This window comes from Anarhichas minor, unplaced genomic scaffold (genome assembly GCF_050575085.1).
Source record: "Anarhichas minor isolate MPS153535 unplaced genomic scaffold, ASM5057508v1 ptg000031l, whole genome shotgun sequence".
NCBI classification, from domain to species: domain Eukaryota; kingdom Metazoa; phylum Chordata; class Actinopteri; order Perciformes; family Anarhichadidae; genus Anarhichas; species Anarhichas minor.
Window position 1 is genome coordinate 613,308 of NW_027466477.1, and position 19,134 is coordinate 632,441.

The window sequence follows — 19,134 nt, forward strand, 5'->3', positions numbered from 1 at the left end:
AGCCGACAAACTGTGCAACACCAGAACACTCAGGTGTCATCTCGCAATATCGATAATCGTACAAAATAAAAAAACTTCCTCTTCATTATTATGTCAGTAATCCCTTTGCCTGAACATATTCTAAATGTTACTAAAGTCAAATTATCCAGAGGACGAATATTTTGCCCTGGTTTACCTGTAAAAAAAAACAACTTTAAAATGTGACACAAAAAACCCAGCTGGGATTTACTTTATTCAGGCAAATGATACATATTGATTAAAAAAAAACAACAACAACGGATGGATATGTTCATCTCAACAAACCATGAATGAATGCATATCCACCATGAGCAGTCATGCATAAACTAATCGATAAAGTTTGACTAAATGGACAAAATGCACTTTCTTTCAACACATGTTGAGTCAGCCCAGCCACCGTCTACTCATACCAATGTTTCAGTGTTTTACAATTTCATTCGCATCGACATATGCAGTAAATACTTACGAGCCTTGTTTTTTGTCAATTCAAGTTGAAGATGCCTTTTAACGCATGCTGATGTTTTACTTTAGGTTGTTCAGGTCGGACAAAAGGCAATAAAGAACATACAGAAGGGTCATTCATGGATCCAAACAGAACTTCTTTAGTCCGATTCTACAGTAGACACTTACTTAAAAGCCAAATTTCAACCACATTTTTATGAAATGACTAAAACCAACGAGCCATAAACACACATCAGGTTATCAACAAAGATCTCAATGTTTTGTTTTTTTCCCCACATTAACATATTTAGGTACTGGCTTCAAAATGACACAATCAAAAGAAGGAGAAACAGTGGGACTAAAATCAAGAGTTATCAAAAACAGGACGGTATTTTGAACATTTGAAAAAGGGGGTTTATACTCATTAAACACTTCTATACCAAACTACAACACTTCAAACAAAGATCACGATAACAGAGCTGCAGAACCAGCTGTTAGCGAGGGCGGATTAAGCGTACACGTACAAATATAGTTGTTCAGCTGCCGTACGATGAAATAAAAGCAAGAGATTCGCCAACAGAAAAAAAAAAGTACATTAAGTTTGATACAAGGGAAGCATAAGATTTAAAAAAACTCACTATTAAAGGACTCAATCATGAACTCATGGGCAAGCCAAAAATAAATCCTGGAGTCGGCCTCCTGCTCCTACGGAAACCTCGCTACAAAAAGGACAATAAAGATATTACAAATGTAATATTTAGGTAAATTATCAGGGTGACTTGGAAAACCTGAAGTAGTTGAAGAAGTTACGTTTAGAGCCAAAGAATTTAAACTATCCTTTGCAGACGACAGGAGGGCTGAACCGAGCAATTTGATTGGTTAAAGATGGCGTCTAACAGCCAACATTCGGCTCATAAAAGGCTCGTAAATAGAGAATCAGGACCGGATACGCGATCGTAAACACATAAGCACAGAGCCATTGTATGCTTATTGTCATCAGAGCACTGATATACAAGAGTGCTAACAGTTATGGGGTTGAGCTCTTTATGGGGTTTCTGTAAAGGTGCCGTGATCTTCTGGCATACACCTTATGATTGTGTTTAAATAAGATGTTCTGTGTTCACAGTCTTGAAACCAGCTTTTCGGGCATTAGAGTGCATTGAAACACATTTAAAAACGGTGTTAATGTCACAACACACTCCAGGAGCTAGTAAACAATCTCTTTGCTTTGTTTTGAACTTTTTGTATGCACTGGACGTTACTTTAAAAGGAACACGTTTTAGTCGGGCCAGCTGTGTTGGTTTTATAGAGCTCATAATATTCTTCAGAATGTTTTTCCGTACTGCTCTTGTGATAATTGTTTTTGCTACAGATTTTGTAATCACTGTAATAAAAACTCAAAGTTTTCACAGACGTTAACGGGTTTGATATGAATTCACGCTGCGCAGAAATACCATCCGAAATAAGTCGAGTCAGCAGGTTTGTCACGTCTGAAAGAGTGTTAAAGATTAAAATAAACAAAAGAAGAAAAAGACAAATAACACTGTTGGGTGTGTCTCCAGTAAAAATATGATAAAACTCAATAGATTGACTGGAGAAGACGTGTGACAGTACGTATGTATATATGGATGTAACCGTTTCCAGATGAACTGTTTCATCAACAGTTGAATCCTTGGGGTTGTTGGCTCGACTTACTCTGATGAATTCCTGTGCAGCATGTATAGAGAATTATGCCAGACAAATTCATACTACAATCTGTGAGCGTTTTTTTTTTCGCAAAAAAATGCTGAGTGAAGCCAGACGGAACCTAAAATAAGAACGCAACACTTTGGAGGAAAAACGTATCGTCATCAGCTGTCTTGACCGTCCTTGTATATTCTGCTCAAATTCACCAAAAAAAAAAGCGGGGTCTCTGATTCATCTCAGTTTACAGTAGAGATATTTAAAGGCACATTCTGCAATATCTCCTATTGCATTGCTGACTAAGGACACACAGTGTCGTGGGATGCGAAGCACCTGAAACCAGGCTCGGACAACATCATCAAACTGCTGAGCATGCGGCGACTATATATCTGAAGGTGTCGGCGTGCCGATCTCACCTTCCACCGGCAAGGAGAGGAGCGTCTTCTGTAATATGACGGCTACTCCACCAGCAGTTCGTTTTTACAGCTGATGCTTGAAGATTTTACATCGTGTGTAAGATTTGAAATGTGGTCAAAAAAAGATACTGATGAAAAAAAGACTTGACTCTTTCTGGTCTGTCCTTTGCTCTGAATACTTGTTTTGTTGACAATTTACATATCTGTTAAGTTACTGCAGCTATAAAAAATCTGCAGGTGCGACATTTATTGCCTGCAGGTGGCGCAGTGTTAAGATTGCAGCAGCTATTTCTGTACCAGACGGATCTGCGGGTCCTAATTGTTGGTGCAATCACCTCGCTGCCCTATAGGTGGTGCAGACTGGCATGCGATGAAGGTGGACAGCATCCCCCTGGAGGAAAAAACTCTGCTAAACGGGAACGAGCGACTTTGTGAGTGGGTTACGAACAAGCTCCAGGAGGTGCTTCGCATCTAAAAAACAACAACAACAACAACAAAACAATGACACCTGCATCAGTAATGGCTTTACCCATTTTTCAGCACTCGGCCCTCCTGTTCACTCAAAGATAGTAGGAAATCTCGCTGACTGTGCCTTTAAATGTCTTGCAGGACGCAAAACGTACAAGGTTTGTTACTTCTTCTCAATCTTCAGTGCTTGTACAAAACCCCAAAGGTCTTTCACCACCTGAGGAAGGTACGGGGAGGGAGGGAGAGAGGGAGGGAGGGAGAGAGAGAGGAAAGAAAAGAGACATGAAATTATAAATCTTACAAATGAAGTGCTATACAGCATTTGACATATGACTCACTTTTACTACAGCATGCGTTTGTGCGTCTCGCCTGTGGGAACGCTGAGTGTAGACGGGGCTGTTGGGGAACGACGAGGGGTTGGGCGGGGGCAGCAGTACATACCAGAGTGTATGACTAGGTGCTCCAGGTCTGACAGATCTCAGACCTTGGCTGATGAAACCAAAGCACTTCCACAGATGTTTCTACACACTGGGATCAACAAGCTCTCCCCAACCCAACTCCACCCCCCCCCCCCCCCCCCCCTCTACTCCTTTCCCTGTCCACCCAGCCCGAGTGCCGGTCTGAAGAGCTTTCACCTGCTCTCACAACTGTACAGTTAACGCTTTAACACTGCAAAGCGATCACAGAATAATGTTCAAATAGAACTTCATAAGAGACTTCTTACAAATACAGAAAGCACAGCTCTACCATGTGACACCCTGCCTGCAATCATTTAGTCTGTGGTGATAATCTAAAAGGGTTCAGGGTGATTAATTCGTGCTCCACCAAACAAAGTGCAGGGGCTGTTGTTTTTCCTCTGAAATGACAAGCAGCATTAGAAAAGATTTAAGTCCTGCATTTAGAAAGAGGTTGGTCAAAGGCCTTGAATGTGAAAGAGACTGGTACCATCCACATACCCCCAGTCCCTTCATTAAGGCTACAAAAGACACTCACTCCAGTAAATCAGAGAAAGAGTTCGCCTTGGCAGGTGTACTCCCATTCCATCTCGAAAGAGCCCGCTGACACAAATGAAGATAATTCAAAGTGAACTCACTGCGCCGGAGAGACGTTTGAGGCCGAGTGGACAGAGTGTGGTACGAGGACACAGTGCGAACAATAACGCATTCCTCCGTATCTATCACGGCAAAAAGCTCTTAAAGCTCAAAAACGAAGGTTGAAGTAAACGTGCCGCTCAGTGTTAATGAGGCTAAATGCATAGATCGCAAAAAAAACAACCTAGAAAGTGACAAAACTGCAGTTTGAAAACATTAAAAATCTTCTTAGATGTCTCGTAATCAGGGCTCTCAAAGCCAAGTGCATTCAATAGATATGTAGGCTACATGCTACATCAAACAGCTCGTGGTTACTTACTTTTTTGTCTGAGATTTTGAAAGAACTCCTCACGTAATTCTCAAACTTCTGCTCGGTCTTCGGTAGTGGTTTTCCCTAATGAACAGGAAAAAGCTCATTAAATCATCAGCTTACCCGCGCGTCACACATTCAATTAAGCGTGGTCCTTTACAAGAGAGGATGACAGCCGTACCTCTTTGGCTGCCGTTGACAACTTGCTCTTAATCTCAGAGAGTGTCAGAGACGGAGATTTAGACGGGCCGGCCTGGGGTTTGTCTCTTCCTGGGGCAGGTGTCTTAAAAAAAAAAAATACATCAACGAGATAAGAACCACTGATTGATACGTCAAATAGAGAGAGATTTATAGAGATGCAGATAAAAAGAAACTTCATATTAGGCCACGGTATATCTATGTTTTTGTTCTCATTTGAACTTATTGGTGACGGATCCGTTAGCTGACCCACAGGCCGGTCTGGACTACAGCCCTACCATGACCCAGTTAGTCTGGGTCTGTGTTTACGGGCTTGGCGTGGGCAACCAGCTGGAAGAGGATAAAAGCACAAGAAAAGGACAGCAAATTCCAGCCTAATTACACCATCTTTTTTTTTTTTTAAACAAATACATGAGGTACAAATTATGGTTTTATTGTTTGCAAGCAGGAGAGGGCAAGCCCCGACTCTCCAATGAGTAACAGAGATTGTTCGTCCAAAGTGTTTTTCCCTTGATGTCAAATCCTAACGACTGGACTAAAAGGAATAAATGTGTAATTCATGTTGAGCTGTTTTTTAAATTAAAGTTATGCTCAAATTAACGACTTCCAGAGGAAAAGATTACACTTTAACACTTCACAATATTTATGGACGGTCAACACTAAAACGACGCATCACGAGCGGCGACTCTTTATCGTTTCTAACATTCTAGCGTGAGCGCTGAACCAGCCGGCCCACAGGTGTGTTCAGACCTGGGCAGCCGAGGCCCCAGAGGTCCTCAATTAGGAAGTGTGTGAATGTGACACACACACACACACACACACACACACACACACACACACACACACACACACACACACACACACACACACACACACACACACACACACACACACACACACACACACACACACACACACACACACACACAGCGTGTTACACAAGCCACGGAGCTTGTCCCTACATGTAAAGCCGGAGTGGAATCCAGTGAAATTGCAGGTTTCATTGATAGCCAGAGACGCATTTGAAAGAGGAGCAGAGCCGAGTATGAAGCTACTCTTTAGCCTGAGAGCCGAAAAACAGAAGAAGAAAAACGCACAAGCAAATGGACAGTTGTCCAGTTATTGATTATCTTTTTGGTTTATAGTTCAGAACATTTTATTATTTTACGCTGCAGTTTAGGAGCTCAGTGGGTGGAGAATGGCACAGATCATTTTAGGGTAAAGGTCACGCATTGTAAGTAGGTTTAAATATCATTCATATGTATCAGATTGTTACTTACTGGGTCCACCTTATATATTATTATTTGAGTCCGAACCAAAGTATATTAAAAGCAAATAACTGTGTATTTTCAGCAGATTTAGGCTGCCATAAACACTGACTTAGGCAGCGTCGCGGTCAGTAAAGGATGAGTGAAATCAAAAAGCGCGTTTCTTAATCTCCCACTTGAACTGGTTGTTTGGATGAAATCAGTCAACATGTCATGTGTTACTACTTCTTACTTCAAACACCTTGAGCAACTTCAGGCTTTAAAAAACAGGGAAAGACTTGAAATAGTTAAAATCAGGTGGAATGTTCTGGAGAAAATAAATTCTCTCTCTCTCGTTAGGAGAAAAGAAGAAAAAGCACTCATCTGTCCCTGTCCCCAAGAGAGCAGCGTTTTATAGCACAGATCAAAAGGTATAAAAGGGAAGAAACCCCTGACGCACACATACCACACTACAAAAGAAACTTATGCTGCTGGCTCCCGGCCAGACAAATGTACTACGTATTTATTATTTATGGGAAGCTCTCGACTTCCAAGGGACAGCTGTGGACCTGAAACAGCTGATAAACACAAGCACAAGCTTTTTCATCTGGACCAGACACTGATTACAGATGCCACGAGACATGGAACTTAATCACAAGCACACTATCATTTGATGCAGTGTGTTGTCTGCAATCCAGTGCGAACACATGGTGGGACACCTTTGCTCATCGGGTCTGTCCAGAGACGGCACTTGTCGTTTTGTCGGAACGAGAGCTTTGGAGGCCCGTTGTGACTTGTGCATGTAAATAAAAAGGAGTTGACAGTTTTCATGCTTCATTGTTAGAACCCAACATCCGTACACTCAACACAAACAACACCTGCTGCAACACATGACAATCAGTCGCTAAAACAATGACTCACACCCTTTTGGGATCAGCCTGACACAAGTGGTATACACTTTACGACTGTGACGTGTGCTTGAAGGCATCGTCTACTCCCAACCCATCAATCAACAGACACCAGCTGCGAGATAAAGTGACTTCAGATCAGTTAGCCGGTTCTCACGTCGAGCCTGTTACACGAGAAGGTGCAGCTACACGCTGAGCCGCGAGAGGTGAGAACTGCGGTACTGGCAGCAGATCTGACGAGCCGGTCTAATGACCAGTCACCTGCGTTTAGCAAAGACAAAAAAAACAAAAAAAAACAGACATCCACGCCCGCTTCCTCGCTCCTCAGGGGCATCTGGAAGCGCAAGCTGCACCAGACATCAAACGCTGGTAATGGGGAGCAATTGGGAGAAGGTGTGTCCAGGAAGTGAGGGGTGTGAAGAGGTTGTAGAGAGGGAACAGTTGTTGTGGAGAGGTGGGGATGGGATGGGGTGGGGGGCAGTTGAAGCCCCACGGGCCAGAGGGTTAAACGATGGTTTCGGCAGATCGGCTGCCCATCGGCTAATCCCCCGGAGCATTTCAAGAGCCACTGTGTTGTGTCTGGACAACGGCCACTACAGAATTAGCTGCACTCTCCCGCACACACCAAAACCCCCTGGGGGCCCTAGGGGCCCTAGGGGGGGATCGCTTCATCGCCTCAGAAATTCAGCAATCCAGAAGCTTAGTGTTCAACATGATAAAAATCACAGAAGCTGTCTATCAAAAACGTCAAGACAGGAAACGACAATGTTCTAACGTGTGTGTGAGATCACAGCATGTGTTTTTATCACACAAGCGGCCGGCCTCTGCACGCCGACACATAACGCCTTATCCGAGTCGTTTTTTTTAATCACAGTAACATAACTCGTGAAATGTGTAAACTTGCAGAGGCGCTTGCCAATTTGTATTCCCCTCCTGTGTTACATGTGCAACAGGGAGTTGGAGGGGCATCAAAGGGGGCTGCAACTCAAGACGTCGGGGTCAGGCCGAGGGGTCGCGGGTTTAAACCCTGCCCCAGGAAACGCGTTTGGAGGTCAGGTGTGTTTGCTTAAAGAGAGCCAGAGATCAAGCTGTGGGGTTTTGAGAGGCGGCTGTCCGAGACATTCCATCCAAGAAATTAACTATCAGGTTGAGCTAATTGCAATGTGCATTTATCACATTCCTCGGCTGTGGAATGGGAAGGTTTTTTTGGGCATGTTTTAATTGTGAAAGCCAATAAATGCAGACAATTACACCCTTTGTCTTCTCAGGCTCAGGTTTGACCAGAATTCATTCAACACAGAAATAAGTTGGTTTTTTTAAGTGCATTTTGCCTGCAGGCCTCATCAGGTTTTCACTTCACACATCCTGTTGGAAGTGGGAGGTCCACGTCTGTTTGCAAAGAAGTACGAGGCTTTACATTTGTAGCTCTCCGCCGGTTTATTCTGTGAAGGAGTATCTAATCTCTGCTCGACAGGACACAAAACGGGAGGTAACACCGTATCCATCTGTCAAAGCTGCTCCTTTATAATCCAGTATACGCATTCTTCTTTGTCTGTTCTTCTTTAAAACTCTCATTTTAATGATCCACCATTTTTGTGGCATAACTGTGTAATATAGATATATAGAGTTTTTCCAGATATCTTTCTGTGTGGCTAAACAAACATCACATTATGTTGTTTACATACAAACAAAAACAGGTTGGTTTCACCGCTGTTCCACAGTATAAAGGCTGTCAATCAACTAATTAAATAAGCACGAGGGATCAACGCTGAGCAGCTGATGAAGCCGTTCCCTACCTTAATCTGTGGTTTGGCTGCGGACCCTGACGGTTTTCCTGCGGGGCCGTTTTGTTTCACCAGAGTCTTGTTGGGCTTCTTAGCTGGAAACTGTGAGAAAACGAAGAACACAACCACGATGTATAAAGAAGACATCTCCAGTACGACGCCCTTGTGTCATCAGGAAACTGCTCGTTTCACCTGTAAATACATGTGTTTATGTAAAAAAGGACAAGAAAACACGCACACCTTTCTTGTATTAAAAGCTACTTTTTACTTTCAGACATGTTATGTTGAATATGAAAATTAATTTTGGGGCTTTGGTAGTTGTGTTATGTTGTTATGAAAACTCCCATATCAAAGCTGTAATGGCCAAGCCTCTTTTTTTAGCTGACTAATTATATTTGGCACGTAACATAACGTGAACCACATTTGTAGAATTTGCAATTGTGGTGAATTTTCTTCAGTCTTTTGCCGCGAGGTGTTTATCATAACGTCATAATAATATCAACGCTGCACATGTAAACTATTGTTAAAAGTATTGTAACCCATGAAGACAAAAGCGTATATTCAACAAAAAGCAACAAGTAGAACATCATGCTGTCACCCACCCTCTGGTAACCCCCCCGCCCCCCAATAGGTCAGCACTGTTGGCCGTTGTTTGCACTGTTCCTTTGGTCTGTTAGCACCGCTAGCTGCTAGCCCCCGGCTAAGTAATCAACCATAGATATGCTCTGAATTTGGAATTTAGCACCTTTAAGATGTAATAGTTTGTCTGATTAAGTGTCTCAGTAAAAAGGTTTGTGTAATAAAAACAGAACTGTAACCACATCAGAGATGTAATAAAACTGAAACCATCTAGTATAGTCTATGAAATTACGTAGGGAGCACGAGACACACTCAGTGATTCGTCACCGATCAGATCCTCGTCACTGCTCTCCACACTGGAGGCCTTCCTGTCAGGTTACCATTGCTCTCAGTCACCTGTGCAATTACCTTGTAATAGCCGAGGCAAGTACCTGCATTTCCTGAGCACCAACCCTTCCCTTGGAATGGGCTACAAGTGTAATTGCCTGTGTTGACATAACTGCTACAAGGCAATTACACATGTTATTTCCTAGAGCCGTGCCTGGTAGTAGAAGATGCTGTGAGGAGGCTCCACGGTGTGGATGCCAAACTTCTTTTTGCAAATCAGAGGGATATGAGTAGAGTTTTAGATAAGATTGTCTCCTTTCTGTGTTTATCATAATTCACCAGATCACTTTGCTTCTACCACAAAGTGAAGCGCATCACAAAAAGACTAGAGAGTGTAGACTGTGTGACCAGATAGGAACAGAGTCCTTGTGCTGTTCATGTCATGTTTGGATAGAGAAGTTAAGAAGTGGAAAGCTTTGCCACGAAGGCTGGATAACTGTCGTAGTGAGGACCTGCGTATTTGACTCCTTTGACAAACAACCACATTGAAACAATTTGCAAAAAAAAAAACCTGTTTCAGTAACTCACTCATTATCCCACTTAGAGTCTTCGTCTTGTTCTCTGTGAGACTAGTTGGAGGCTACATGACTCAGAGAAGGCTGAACACAAGGCGCAGCGGTCCGAAGGCTCATGTTGAGTCTTCTTAAAGATAAGTTAACTCAGATTTATTTTATTTTTCTTGGGCTGCTCCATTGTCAAAATTAAGATAATTACCTCAATTAAGGATGTAAGATTTAGTCATCACGGCAATGCCGTCAAATTGCAATTCAAACATCTGAATACAAGGCACAGCCGGGCCACACGCCTCAGGCTCCTTAATCTATAACACGCATCCAAAGTGGTCCAGAACACGACTGGAAGATACGCAACTGCGTGAACAGGTTCGCTCTTCACAAATGGCAGAAAACATCAACATCATGTGACCAACAGAAATCAACACAAGCACAGTTCAGTTGAACTTAAAATTGAGCTTCAATGTTTGTCGATACCAACTGTCCAAACCCAATGCTTCGGACACATTGTGGTTGGTACTTAAAACAGTAATGTAATGTGTAACCACATAAAAAAGGTATAAAAAAAAACTACATTGACATATTGCTGATTTAGCAGTCAAAAACATAATAATTGCTCCCAGCCCTACTTTCTAACGTTGAGTTCTTTCACGACTAAAGCATGAGACGGGGATAACTACGGAGCTAAAGAGAGGACGGGTGAAGAAAAGGATTAAGGTCGTAGAGGGGGAGGGGGGGTACGGGGAGACGGGAGGTATTAGACGAGAAGACAACAGAATAAATCAACAGGTGACAGAAATGCTCAGCTGTCATCTGACCCCGAGGCGAGGATCGGCGCTCATGACGCAGGTATGCGCATCTGCCCGGCTTTGATCTCTTGCCTGGCACAGTTTGCAGTTGGATAGCGTGTTTTAAAACCAAAAAAAAAAAGAAATCACAAACAGACACCGACCTAAAAAAAGCCAGGCAGATACACACATGCACCCACACACTTGCTAATGATTGTGGTAACACGCACAACAAGTGTTCAAAGGGAAAAGGCCAGGTGCAGCGCTGAAATGGCACGAGAGACGATAAAAAGGAGCAATCATATTAACAGTGGGATGACAGAGGGACGAAGATATGCAGTGTTGCAGAAAAATGGGGGAAGAGGTTTCCCATAACTGGTGTGTGTGTGTGTGTGTGTGTGTGTGTGTGTGTGTGTGTGCGTGTGTCTGCTTGCTTCTCTGCATATGTATTGTAGATATATCCTGTTAATGTTTGCAGACCGTGTGCATTTTTGCAAGTATGCATGTGTGCTTACATTTACAGTAAGAGTACATGTCTACAGTGTGTATATATTCACTTCTGTGTGTGTGTGTGTGTACAGGATAACATAGTGCCGTCTTGTTGGTGAGACGGTGAGAATTCAAGCAGATTACAGAGGAGAAATCCGATCATTACGCCACACAGACCCTGTGTTTTACTCGGGGAAAACAGGTGGGTACATGAGCCAACAGGATGGAAAAAAAGTTCCATGTTGTGTCTCATACAAAAAGGTGGACGGTCAGTGAGTGCAAGAATGGGAAGGGCCTGCTGGAATGACATGCTACTATAGGGTACAGTCTGTGGGAGTTTACGCTAAGTGGTAGAAACACAAGGGGAGGGGGCCGACAGCAGCGAAGCACACAAATTCCTTTTACACAAAACATCAGCTGAGGGGAAGCCCTTGAATACTCTGACACCTGGTGGACGACTGGGGACTGGAGACACTCCAAACTAACTTAATCTGCTGTATAGATTAGAGTTTAGAGACCTGATAGTGACGTTTAGTTTGGTTTGAACCAAACTGAAAAGCCTCCCCAAAAGTTCTACATTGATTAACGGACGTTTATTCAGAATCATGATTCTTTTATGTGTAAAGCACTTTGAATTGCCGACGTGTGTGAACAGTGCTGTACTGATAAACTCTCCTTACCTATCGTTGACATAAAGAAATAAAAAAAGACCACGCTTACTTTTTTGAGCTCTTTTCCGGCATTCTTCTGAGGCTTCACATCATTTTCATCACTTAAGTCATCTTCATCACTAAAAACAACGAGGAAGAGGAAAAAAAAACATGAACCCATGTAAAAGGCAATATGACGAATTATAGAAACAAAGTGGAGAATAAAATCATGCCTTATATTATTTGTGCATAAAACTTTAATTTTAGGGAGATAAATGTGATATTTTTAGGTTTGCACCATGACAGGAAGAAAAATCTTTATTAAAAGACGTACTCGTCATCATCATCGTCACTGTCCTCTTCATCATCGTCAGAATCCATCTTTAGTTTCTTCTACAAGGAAAATGAATCATTGGCAACGACATTAGTGTAACGAATAAGCACCACGGCCACACAAAGGTTTTTAATAACCTTATTCAATCTTATCATGTAAACTTAAAATAAAGTTTAAAAAAAGAGATTTTACTAAAGCAGCTCGGCAGCTGAATGAAAACACTGAGTCAGCTACCAATGGAGGCTTCTTCCCCGACATCAGGCTCGCTGGCCGCTTCACCGGTGAGCTGTTGTTCTCCTCCTCTTCATCGTCTGAATCCTTCACGCCTACAAAGCAAACGCTGGTTACTCGTCATGAATTCTGTTTCACTCAGATTTACCTGCAGCCCTTTTATGGACTCAAACATTACTGGAAACAGAGAATCATACTTTGTCCACAGCAAAAATGCTAAAATTCTAACAATTAGAAATGCTACTTTCGACTGATTTAGTGTGAAGTAGGTAAGTATTTCTTTATTATGATGTGAACTGATAACCGAGTCATATTTCGTTGGCGTGTGTTTGTAATTCCAGAGGAAGAAAAGTCAGCAGAAGCCTAAACACTCACTGACAAAATGCTGCCCGCTGATGTGAACCGGTCCAGAGCCAGACTGCAGACGGAAGGTAACTGGAGGTGTGATCTCAAACCCACCTAAACTCATCTGGACAAGAAGAATATCACCGTCACAACAACAAAACATGCAATTTAATCACCGTTAATATACTATTTACACCCTTTTCTTTTTAGCTTTCGTCATTTCATTCAGCTTGAAAAAGGTTGAAAGCTATTTCACTTTTACGAGTTTAAAAAAAAGAAAACTAGATTAACTCCTGTAATATATTATACATATATCGCCTAATAATTCTTAACATATATACACCATTGAGTAGCCCCTCAAACACTTCACAAAATGATGCCAGCCACGGCGTTCACTCACAGACGGCAGGACGGACGGTTTCAGGACAACCAGCGGCACTTTGGTAGATTTCCCATCATAAGTGAGGCCCTCGATTTCCACCATGTGGAACTTGTCCTCCGCCTCGGCTCCCAGACACACCTGGAAAAGCAGCACAGATGACTCGTACAACAACACCACCATGTTCGGCATTTTTTGGGACCTTTTCCAGTAAAGGTCCCGAACATTTTGTGGGTACACGCTGTTAAACATTAGCACCCAGATTTTATCAGTAAGGCTCTAATTTTCGGGTTACCAAGTGTCTTGCTTTTCTCTGTTTCACATAAAAAATTACTTTTTTTTTTATTCAAGAAAACAAACACATTTGGTCTATTTTCTTAATTATTATTTGTTTTAGATTTGACAAAGTTGATTGATAAAGTATAAAATCATGGAAATAACCAAAAAAAACGTGTAACTACAGTCATATGGAAAACAAAACAACAACAAATCTAAACAAAGACACATTATCTCTGTGTGTACAAAACATTAAACGATTCTATCAGATGTTTAAAAAGCTCTTTTTCAGTCTTTATGACTGCGTAGTAATGAAAAACATCCTTTTCTATTAGTGGAAAGACAATAAAACTGCTTAACTAGCAGCTCATTTGGTTTAACTGCTGCCACAAGTCAAGAAAGACGGATACCAAAATGACAAACACATATGAATACTGTACCACAAATCTGTAATTACTCTGCAATTACTGTGTGCAACAACAACAAGAGTCGTCCTTACTGCTTTGAGTGACAGCTGTTGCTCCGTATCATCGTCGTCTACGTCAATTTTGAACTCCCGTTTGTCCGATTTGAGGGTACAACCTGGAGAAAACGACACGAGCAACGTGTAACTAGCCTTGCGTTTGCACAAATGCATTAAAATAGTTTGCACACAACACATGCTGGGATTCACTCCTTTGCTATAGCTGCTGTATCTCCACGCTTTGCTCGGCTAGCTAACAAAAGAGCTGAATTGGCGCGAGCAGAGGGGCTATTTTTAGCGTAACTTCCTCCAGCTAAAAGTGGATACATGGCTAATTGTGCGTGATAACATGGAAGAAACTCTGTTTGTGTGACCGATATTTTTTATATAGGTTTGCCAGAATAAGCGAGCTCACCAAACAAGTACATTTGTGGTCTGCTCAAATCTGAGATATCGTCCTCCATCTTTGTTGTGGGTGGTTACACTTCCGTAAACTGGTGTGACGGACACGTCGCCTAGCCAATAGGAGAGCAGAACGTGATTGTGATTTGTAAACGCCGGAGCCAATAGAATTACAGACTGTGCGGGACAAAGTAAATCGTGTGTTCTCATGGTTGAACACTAGATGGAGCGCTCGTAATAAAGATTGAGTAAATAACCTTTAAAGAAAAATGTGAAAAAATTATAACTACAATAATCAGGGAGGTTTGAGGTCATTCATTATCTTTTAAATGAGGCTATTACAATATTATAATTGTTTTAGATATGTGGTAGTTGTAGGTGCTTACTCACTTAAAAATGTGCAAGGAAAAGGTATAGCAATACTCTTCATCACAGTCAACAAGAAGGTGGCAGAGAAGGCAAATAATGTTCAAATGTTTGATTATCAATAGGCTATAAAATTAGATTTAAGTCGATACATTTGTACTTTGCACGACCTCCAATTTTCTCAATATCCGCATGGTCTTTATACAGTAGTTTGTATTTTCCTAAATTGTAATGGCTTCCTCAAATAAGCTTTACAGCTTTTATATTAAGATTGGGATATTCTCCCTCATGTCTATCACTTAATGCGCTATTTGGACTAAATAGAAGAGGCCTTTGGTCAGTAATATTAAAAGGGCAGCCCAGGGGGCAGTTGCAGCCTTAAAAGAGTCTTCTGTGGTTGTTAAAAATATTGATAATAAAAACGGAGAGCCATTGCAGTCTCAGATATTACAGAGAAGAGAAATGAAGTATAAAACTCACCAAACTGCATACAAAATAATTTTTAATAATGGTTTGTTTTAGGGGGAAAAGCCCCAAACAACTTGTGCATGAATACATTTCTCTTTTTGGTTTGTGATTTTGTGTTTTGGAAATTATATCCTCTTTTAAGTAGTATAATAAAAATCCGATGATTAAATATATGTGTCTAAAAGACTTAGGATGTCAGTTGTACCATTACTTTTTTGTAAAGACAATATTTGTGTCACTCTGGATTCCTTGTCGTACTCTCAATACTAGAGCAGTGAAGATTCAATGCTTTCCTCTTTGCAGGGGTTTGAATCAAGGCCACTCAGAAGCTGGACAGTCTACTTACTCAATGTGTGCTACAGGCTTTTGACCTTCCAGTAGCACTGACAGATTTTATTTTTGCAGCCTTTCCCCTTGACTCCCTGACTACTTGACTTTGATTACTTTCTGCTGCACGAGACTCCATCTCAGGAAACACTCGTGGCATCTAGAACAAAACATCTGAAATTGTGCAACAGCAGCTGAGTTGCTTAATTGTGAAACGTCTTTCTTGAGAGCCTCAGAGTGAGTCAGCATTGTCGGCCAGTATTGAGCAGGTGTGGAGTCAATGATCCGCAGTGCCAGTATAATGCACCCTTAAGGAATGAGTTGTCTTCATGCATGCCTGAAAGCTTGAGAAGGCATTAATGTGTCACAGACTGCCAGGATACGTCCGCAGATCCGTTCTCATGGCAGATATGATGTTGTTGCTCTTGGACTTGGCCCATTTACCTTAGTGCAGATTCCTGAATCTGAAGGGATATGAGAAGTTCGATTTCATATGTACTATCACACAGTCATCTTCTATCACCACAGAGCCTGTATATTTGTTTTTATATTCTGTTCTTTCACTCACTGTCAGTGTCAGAGTGAAATGACTCATCATAATTGCCTCACCACTAACAGTACTTATACTTACATTGTACTAATGTTAATAGGAAGATGTTCATATCTCTGTGTGCCTTTAGTCCCTCCTATTGTATGCAAACATGCATCACTGTCTGTACATGTTTATGTGAGTGCATTTTGTGAGTGTGTGAACGTGTGTGTGACTGAAAGAGTGTGAGAGAGGGTCATGTCGGCAGGTGGAGTTAGCTCTGAAGTCTCTGTCATGCTGTCAGACTACAGAGAGAGTTCCTCGTTCTTCACTCCACTCGAGGATTTTCCTGCTACAGCAGCTTTACTAATCCTCACATCAAACCGTACATCCAGAATATGATGACTTACAGAACAAACCCATGTGAATGTTTCGTCAAACGTCCCCTAATTGTTCTTCTATTTACATACTTGATATGTTTGTATATACCAAAAAAAAAAGGAAAACAGAAACAAAAAGTGAATCCGTCTAACCAAACCAGTTACCATCATTTGAAAGAGACAGTTTCCAGTCAGTGGCGGAAGAGATATTCAGATGCTTTACTTCACTAAAAGTACTAATACCACACTGCTAAAATACTCCACTACAAGTAAAAAGCCTGCATTCAGAATTAAATAAAACTATTATCAAAATCTACTTAGTGCAGTAAAATGTAAGGTTGTGCAAATGATTTACTGTTGGCCAGTTTAATCTACAGCACTGCTTTATATCCTAGAACATCATGATATGTTTTTAGCGTCGCTGTCCTGTGAGAACCATGTGTCTCTCTGTCAACTTTTCATGAGCTCAGAAAAACAGCCCTTTTGTCAGCTTTGTGACGATTCATTTTTACAGCTCATCCAACATGATTTTTAAGTAGTTTATTTGGATTTTCTTCTCAACACATAAAGGACAAGGACATACATGGTTTTCACTGGACAGGAAGGGGATGAAAAACTGCAAACTGAAAAGTAACAAAAAGGACAAACGGGAGTAAAAAAAGTACAACTTTCCCTCTGTGGTGAAGTGGAGTAGAAGTATGAAGCTGCATTAAAGGGAAAGTAGAGCGCAACTACCTTGACTGTGTACTTAAGTACAGTACTTGAGTAAATGTACTTAGTATTTACCACCAGTATTAGTAATGTGTTGTACAATTGTGGAGGTGCTGAAGATAATAATCCTTTGGCCATCAAGTCCCAGTTAAACAAACATGTTAAATAAACCAGACTAATCTTTATTTAAACAGTCCGATTCTTGTGCTCTTTGCTCTATATGAAGTAACAAATGTGTCACTGAAATCACTCTTCATCTGGATGTTGTCGTGGGAGGAAATCTTAATGCTACTTTGTTCCAAGTACGCATGAGTTTACTGAGTTTGTTCTGGTTTGACTTGCTTTTGTATAAACGATCTCTCATATGGTTACGTTTACTGTTTGAAGTTGTTGTCGTATTTGTGTTCGGTAATCTGTGGGAATGCAGCACGTGACACATTATTGCACACCTTGTTTGTTCGTATTAGTATCGAATACTCTGCAAAGTGACCATTTAATATGAAATATGACATTTGCTGGAGGCCTAAACCAGAGTAAATGAAACCTGTCTGTGCTCCGCTCTCCGTCAACATTGAAGCCGTATATATTTCAACTGATTTTCTCAAGAATGGAAACAACTGATGGGAGCAGGCGGAGCGTGACACGGAGCACAACACAGCGAGCGTTGGTGAATAGTTTTTGTTGGTGGCCCGGTTCAAAACAGAGGCGCTTGATAGGAAGACTGATATACCCTGAGCCTCTCTTGTTCATCTTGTGTGGTGACATTTTATTGGATAAGGACAGGGCCTTTTGGCGGTGAGATAGAGAGAGGGGGGGGGGATGAGAGAACAAAAAGCCATGACAAGAGAGGAGAAAAAAAATAATCTTTAAGCACCTGTAGTGAAACACAATGCACGGTTTTGAAAACAGTCAAGGGGAGGAATTTTTCTAAAATGGGCCAAGTCACGTCTTCAAGGCATCCGAGACAGAGAGATGAAAGCAGCAATGAGCGGAGGAAATGGGGGTTGGGGAGGCGTCACCTGGAGAACTGCCTGCTATTGACAGGATCCCAACCAGGCGAGACGCCCCAAAAACTGACTGAACACAGGAGCTGTGTTTTAGAGAAGGCGGAGGGGTTGTCGGGGGTGGCTGCAGCTGCAGACAGCTGTTTCGAACCAGATCATCAACCTGATGTGAGCAACAACTTGGATGCTCGAGCACCCGGATGCTGTTGGAAATAAGATGTTTACCCTGGAGTCTGCAAACCTAAGCACGTCATAAAGGTGAAATGTATTTGTCGGCAGAATTGACAAGAGGCTGACAACACGCTCACGAGCCAATGAAATGCAGTGGTTCGATGTCGAGGAGAGGACGTGGGCCCAGAGCGAGGCCCTATTTACTGTGACGTTCATGGTGGCGAAGGTTCATTTACGAGCAATGTGAATGATGTGTCTTGCTGTGCTTGTAGATAGGTCGTTTTTGTTATGACTTGGCCGATAAGCATTTTTCCTGATAGGGTGGATGCGGTGATAACAAATGTTTACGGCTGTCTGGTGTCTATGTGCCCATGATTCACCTGGACAACAATGGAAGGCAATACCAAAAATGGAGTGGGAGCTCCCATCCAAAAATGGGTGGGTTTTTTTTCTATTTCTAAAGAGAAGGCTGGTGTCATTTAGGATTATTTTATACTGTATGTGTACATTTAGTTTACATTTTTTCGCAGCATTTAAAAAATAAATAAAGTTCTACAACCAGCTCAAAAGAAACTCCTGTCCCAACAAAAATATACAGATGTGATGATAAAGTTCGTCATGTGACAGGTACAGAGGGATTGTTTCCATTCCTCCTGTAGGCGTCAGCTGATTGACTGGAAACAGAGCTTATTATGAGCTTCTTGCTTTGTAAGACTAATAATCTGACCCAGTTGTTTTTCACACGGTCCAAGAACGAGGGCAGCGATAGACGGCATGAT

At 41.8% G+C, this 19,134-nt stretch overlaps 1 protein-coding gene across 2 annotated transcripts; it reads right to left on the minus strand.

Annotated features, from left to right (window-relative positions):
- Positions 1-213: 213 nt before the first annotated feature.
- npm1b (nucleophosmin 1b) lies at positions 214-14,487 on the minus strand. 2 transcript variants are annotated; one of them, XM_076105270.1, is made up of 11 exons: positions 14,413-14,487; positions 14,034-14,116; positions 13,280-13,399; positions 12,910-13,003; positions 12,538-12,629; positions 12,304-12,362; positions 12,040-12,109; positions 8,577-8,666; positions 4,609-4,710; positions 4,437-4,511; positions 214-3,243 (listed from the first exon to the last, which is right to left on the minus strand). In XM_076105270.1, the coding sequence occupies exons 1-11, from the start codon at positions 14,459-14,461 to the stop codon at positions 3,190-3,192; spliced, it is 888 nt and encodes a 295-aa protein (XP_075961385.1). In that variant the 5' UTR covers positions 14,462-14,487; the 3' UTR covers positions 214-3,189. The 2 variants fall into 2 exon arrangements, with proteins under 2 accessions (XP_075961385.1, XP_075961384.1); XM_076105269.1 differs by having other exon boundaries at positions 12,496-12,629.
- Positions 14,488-19,134: the final 4,647 nt, after the last annotated feature.